This window comes from Drosophila sechellia, chromosome 3L (genome assembly GCF_004382195.2).
Source record: "Drosophila sechellia strain sech25 chromosome 3L, ASM438219v1, whole genome shotgun sequence".
NCBI classification, from domain to species: Eukaryota; Metazoa; Arthropoda; class Insecta; order Diptera; family Drosophilidae; genus Drosophila; species Drosophila sechellia.
The window spans coordinates 12,641,957-12,648,281 of NC_045951.1; the positions used below are offsets into that span (position 1 = coordinate 12,641,957).

The 6,325-nt window shown below is 38.6% G+C and overlaps 1 protein-coding gene across 2 annotated transcripts; it reads right to left on the reverse strand.

The window, feature by feature from the left end:
• Positions 1-3,050: 3,050 nt before the first annotated feature.
• LOC6605512 lies at positions 3,051-5,063 on the reverse strand. Of its 2 annotated transcripts, XM_032718495.1 has the most exons (3): positions 4,668-4,725; positions 4,354-4,602; positions 3,051-4,070 (listed from the first exon to the last, which is right to left on the reverse strand). In XM_032718495.1, the coding sequence occupies exons 2-3, from the start codon at positions 4,504-4,506 to the stop codon at positions 3,075-3,077; spliced, it is 1,149 nt and encodes a 382-aa protein (XP_032574386.1). In that variant the 5' UTR covers positions 4,507-4,602; positions 4,668-4,725; the 3' UTR covers positions 3,051-3,074. The 2 variants fall into 2 exon arrangements, with proteins under 2 accessions (XP_032574386.1, XP_002030345.1); XM_002030309.2 differs by having other exon boundaries at positions 4,354-5,063.
• Positions 5,064-6,325: the final 1,262 nt, after the last annotated feature.

Genomic DNA, 6,325 nt, shown 5'->3' on the forward strand with positions numbered 1-6,325 from the left:
CGAATTTTTTTTCTCATTCTTTTTGTACGGGAGAGTTCCGCACATGATTCACATCCGTTTAACGCCATTTTCTTCTCGATGGCCCCGGAAAGTAGGCAACAGTTTTTTCTTCGTTTCGCCCGCGTTGACGTTCATTTGCTTCTTCTTTCGGCTGAAGCCGGCAAATTGCTCGCATTTAAATGCAAAAATTGTCGGCACGTATAGGTGTTCATGATGTCCCACCTGCCCCATCACCTTTGGCCCACCACCTATTTCTTCCCCTCCTTTTGGCCACCGAAAAATTTACTGCTGCGCGTGCGTTTTCATTTGCTTTTACTGTCTTCGGTCTATCTTTCATTTTGCTTTGCGTTCTCTTCCTTTTTTTTATTTTATTTATTTGCCCAAGATTTATGTCACATGCAGGAAGACAGGCCTGTCGTAATATTTTCGCACGAACACACACGCACACACCTGTGGGTCACATACGCAGCCGAGAGGTGACTGTGTACGTGCGCGTTATGAATATGTATGTGTTCATTACGAAACGAGTGTATGGGGAGGCTGGGCGGAGTTTTTTACAACACCGGAAATGTTCCACAACTTTGGACTGGCATATGAATTATATTTTAATCATCCAGCCAGATTCTGTCGGCGTTTTAACATTTGCATTGTAAAGGCTTTAAAAAAAAAGGGTCAAAAGATCTAAGCTTTTGAGTTTGTTGAACTCTGGGGTGCAGATGACATAGCGCAGGTAAGGTAGCCATATATACCGTTCTGTATTCTAAACGCGCTTTTCGTGCACGAATATTCAAAAGCAAAAACTACAAACAATGAACAAATTCCAGAAACAATTTCATTTGATGACAATCGAAACACCACTAGCAATTTAAATATGAAAGTACGCTAATGAATTGCAGGTAAGTATTTGATGTTTAATGACAATGGCGAATGATTTTGCATATGGAAAGTGTCATAAAATTTGGCAAATGAAATGTTGAAATTGGAAAATTTACGCCAAACTGCACTTACAAATTGTGAAATGCCAGTGGCCGGGACTCAATTGCCTTGTATCGCAGTGAAGTGAAGTGCTTTGGGGCCGGCCTCATTTGCCAGCGGGTCCTGTCACATTTTCAGCGAATTTCCCATGGCCAATTCCAGTCCGCTTGTGTTATGCGTTACGGCCGATTTAATCTGCCGTCGGAGCCCTAACAACATGGCCAACAATTAAGCCGTGCGTGCAAATTCTGTGCAAATTTCCTATTTATCGGTGCCTCTAGTGCCAGTCATTGTTGCTGGATGGCGAAAAGGACTCGATGCATTTGGTCCTTTTTCAGAACCGCAGGCGCCCGTTTTCAGTGCCGAAAGCGACTCCTGGGTGCTATAGATGGTCCCTGAAATTCGAAAGTATAGAATCGATACCCCTCCATCGGTCGCCATAGCTTTTAATTCAAAATACCAGAGTGCTAATTTGTTTTCGATGTTTCGTAGCAATAATGTCTAATTAGTAAGCCCCTCTACAAAGTAGCACAAATTTTGCATCTATGAGCGGGTTACTATGTGGGTCATTGGCTCTCGGATTCATCCTTAATCCCTTCCATTTCCTGATTGAAGTCAAATGGCAAGCGGAGGCGAACTTAATGAAATGCCAGCAGTAAACGAAGAAACAAACTGGAGTGGCAGAAGGCAACATGTGAGCAGGAAAAGCGCATTTAACCAGTGAAGCAGAAGAAAAGCAAGAAAAGTGCTGAATGAGGCAAAGGGATAAGCGTTTTCTTTTTTTCTTTCACAGTTTTTGTGCCTCTGAATAGCTCACCTGTTGTATAAATTTGCCAACATATAGTTGAGTAAATCTTAATGAATTGAGTATGTTTATGTTACACATCCGAGTTTCCTAATCTTCTTTAAAACAGTGCACATAGGCATAAATCTTTAGATGAAACCATTTTCCTAACCGGACAATAATATATTACCACTTGCCTAAACGGAAATGAAGGCATACCGAAATATTCTTATGCAATATATCAATTAGTTTTATTAAGGACTTCGTCGTGACAGCAAAACTGCCATAAATCATAATATTAAGCCCACAAAACAAATTATAACTGCCTTGCTGGACAATAATGATAGCAACCGGAAATATGAAGAGGATTCGCAATATCTGGCTAATAGCATTGCATTTAATTTTTCGCTCACAGCTAATGAACATTTTGGATGAGCTTCAATTTAAAGAAAAAAATTGTAATCAACAAGTCATGGTCATAAAAAAATTTTGCTTATAACATACGCAAAAATAAGTCAAATCGTCTAAAAAGTTAAAACTAATTAGCATGGGGTGAAAAAATCTGTTTTTGGCATTGTTATCATTAAGAGCGCACTTTCAGAGTTTTTTTTCTTTTACATGTATTATAATTGGGTAATAAAATATGTGCGCTTGAAAACACTTGTGTTAAACATTATACAAAGTTCCTACACTCTTATTACCTTTAAAACATTTCCAATCATCAGTTCCCTTCAGTTAAACCCAAACCAACTTCTCAACAAGCTGACCTTTCTGACATCGCAAATTGCAGCTCATCGTCGTCGTTGGCCATGGCTCACTGGCTTTTAAACCAATATGGAAAGAAAAATACAAATGAAAATAAAGTAACGAACTTGTAGCAAGCAGTACAAACAAGTGAACAATAAAACCACTTAAAAGGCAAGCAGCAGAAAATTTCCCTCAAACCCGAGAGCCATCCAGACACCCACATATAAAAACTAACACGCAGAACAGTAAATGCAGAAAAAGGACTGGCTGGATACTGTGGAGTAGTTACAGCAGCAAACAGGAGTAGTCAGAGTGTCTGTCCTATATAAAAAGCAAAATAATTGGCGTATCAGACATTTTGTTACGCCCAATTTAAGTGCTTCCTTGTTGGACACTTTAAAAAAAATGTCTTTTTTGCGAAAAGTGCGATTCTTAATCCTATCTCCTTGAAATAAATAGTTCATAAAATATTATTTACTGGCAGTAAAAATACTATTGAACTACTTTTGAAAAAAAAAAAACATATAATTTAACTCAAAAATTTTCCGTTTCATTTACCTCAGAACTTTTACTCGGTTTGTGAATAAACCGATGAAGCTGTACCGGAACACTCTGTGCAGGATTCTGTAGACAAATTGGGTGTAGACGCTACATTGGAATCATGAACGGATTCCCTTTCGGAATCACAAACGGAACATGTGCTGGAATCCGAGAAATACCTTGCGTTAGAATCAGCTGTGGATTCTGCAGGAAAATTTACTACAGTAACATAAACAGTTCCGTTTTTGCAATCCGTCAGAGAATCTATTGATGTGGTTGTAGAGGATTCAGAAGAATCCAAATCGGAATCAAAAAAGGAATTGTTTTTATAAAGCAAATATAAACTATCGACTGCCGATCTATAAACGGTCCGTTGTTCCCTTGAAAAATCGGATTCTATTTTCGCTTTCACATTAAGAGCGGCATCCAAATCTTCGGTAGAACTTGTACTCTCAACACTACAGTTATATTCTCCTGCACTGATTCGCGAGCTTGATGTGCTACTCTTAGTACCGCTATAATAATTCACATCCAAATAGGATGGCTCCTCCAAATCTGCTTCGGAATTTTTTGATGTCGATGGTTCAGTTATCGTCATTGCATCACCAATGTTATCTTCCATATTTTCCTTCATTATCAATCGAGCTATAAAACGATTAGGTGCATTATGTATTTGCCGCAGATAGCGGAAAAATACATCTAGGGACAGATCAAAGTCACCGTTTGCATTGAATTGTGATAAGTATGGACACTTTGGATCCAAAGTCCAGCGCCGATAGCAGCGTATCATAGATTTTGACTGAAAGGTTTCCGTATAATATTCGAACTGGCCCAGCATCGCATTGTGTATAAGGTGGAATAGGTTACTCGCAAGTTCTGGTTGGAGATCTTTGAGATTGCTCGTCCATTGAAGAAGAAATACGGATGGAATCATATGAAATTTTACGAAGCCCAACACACGGGGAATGTACTTCACGCGCATCTCATATTTTGATATTAGCCAGAGCAGAGCTGAATAAAAAATCTAAATAAATAAATATAAATGATAAATATAGAGAGATAAAATATAATACAAATAATGGGTTTTAAAGAAAATCATTTCAAAACAAAATTATAAATAATGTATAATGTGGCACCATGGGTAAACAAACTTGCGCTGAATTTTAACCTTCTAGCTTTTATAGTTCCTGAGATCTCGACGTTCTTACGGACAGACGGACGGCTTTTTCTTCCTGTTTCATACTTTTCAACGAATCTAGTATACCCTTTTACTTTACGAGTAACGGGTATAATAAACACTTTCATACCTCGATCTCGTTTTGTACAGCCAAGAGCCTCGATCTCAGCAGAGTGCACGCGACGTCGATATTCATCTCTATGAACTCTCCATTGGACACTAGTACCAGGAAAGACTTGCTCACCCTGGGAAATATCATGTCGCTTATATGGGCCATACCCATATCTCTGGCCTTCAAATAGCAGCTAAATGAAAAAAGTTCGCAGTTGGTTCTGTGGTCGCTTAGGAACTCAAAGATGCGCTTGATCAAGGGAGTGCACTGCAAATATTGTGCGGCCACTAGAAAATTCAATATGTTCTCACGCGGCAAATGTATCTCATTACTTGTCATCCAGGCATAGGCCCATTCAAAGCACTCATTGCTCATCGCGTCCCTGGGAAACTTGACTACGTCACCCCGCTTAAGGTTGTTGATAAACAGCGTGCAGTAGATGCGGAGTACGAACACTTGGCACTTGTAGACTGTATCGTTAACTATTATGTAGGCATGGGGACCGATATTTCTTTCAAGGGCGAGCTTTAGTTTCTTCTGCAGAGGAATCTTCTTGTAAAACACAGTTTTACGCAAGCTCTTGTATTTGATTTGCCTCTTAAAACTATCAGGCATGAACTCTAACTGAAATGTAATGTCCTTCATTCCGCCATCCTCCTCTTCCATTATGTAATGTTTACTTCTAGAAAATATACAAAATTGTAGGTCCAAAATTAAATGCTGAAATTCTGGACAGTGTTAGAAAAGGAGAAAAGATCATATTTAACAAGTTGTTGCTGATCAAAAAACTGAACTCCTTAAACTTAGTTAAGTGCTTAACGTTAACGTTAATATTTAAAAACAGTGTAACATATGTATTTTTACAACAATGACAGCACAAAATGGAACTGAACTGATTAAGTGGTTACCCATTTTCGCCAATACTTACATGAATATTTTAATAGTGCCATTGACATGCCATCAATATTCATAGGTAAGGCTAAAGAATTCTTACAAATTAATCAAGTGCATTCAGCTGGCATATTGACAATGTTCCTGCATTTATTTTCGTTCACTAAATGCTTCCGTGTGGTCGCTGCTCGATTGAATTAAAATTCATTAATTTCCCATATTAAAATGGCATTAATTAAATACCAAAACGAACGACTGGTGAGTTGTGGCATTTATATGTTAATAGTCATTCGATGAGGAGTAATAAATGCAAGTCACCCGAACAACAAAACCTTCACGTAAATCACCATTCTTGCATGCTTAATTTAATCAGCAATTCAATCGCAATCAATCTTGTATGAAAATAAAAATCCCTTACATAAAGTGAAAAATAAATAAATTCCTTTTATTTCCAGGGTAATCCTTTTGGCCCGAATTGTGCTTATTAAATTTTGAAAGTAGCGAAACATTTTCTAATATTTGCCCAATCCTCATTTAACCTCGTTCAAAAAACAAACTAGCAGCTTGGTAAGACCCGCTTTGCATGTCTCCGCAACATTTAGCATACCCGAGCATATAATTACACACACACACACACTCGGATACGAGAACACAATATGTCGCTGCAACTCTGCGCACTTCCGCTTAAAACCTTTTACTTCCGGCTGACAGGACTCGAAAAAACGTACACAACTAGCCCGAAATAGCCAAACTTTATCCGTACATTGCATGTGCCACGCAAATGCAAATTTTATATACCCACTTGCAATCCTGGTTTTTACCAAGGCTCTTCTCGATTTAAATTTTGTTAATATTAAATGCCGTGAAAGTGTGCCACACAGATACTAAAGCCGACTGCCTCGGTTGCGGATCGTGGCATCAGTGGGGCATTATCGTCGTGTAAGTTATGGCGTCAAAAAGCAATCAATTTTTAATTTTGCGTTTAATTAAAAATGCAGCCGGGGCGCAATTAAAATTATACCCTGCATTAAACATACGCCGTAGTCCGGAGACACGATAAAGGCTCGATTTGGGTGTTGGCCAACTCGAAAGTTAGTCG

What these genes read in the sequence shown, in the direction of transcription:
- LOC6605512 (XM_002030309.2), bottom strand. Translation starts at nt 5,001, where the DNA reads ATGGAAGAGGAGGATGGCGGAATGAAGGACATTACATTTCAGTTAGAG. An exon ending in CTGTACAAAACGAGATCGAG is followed by an intron (nt 4,071 to 4,353) that starts GTATGAAAGTGT and finishes TTATTTATTTAG; the next exon opens with ATTTTTTATTCAGCTCTGCT.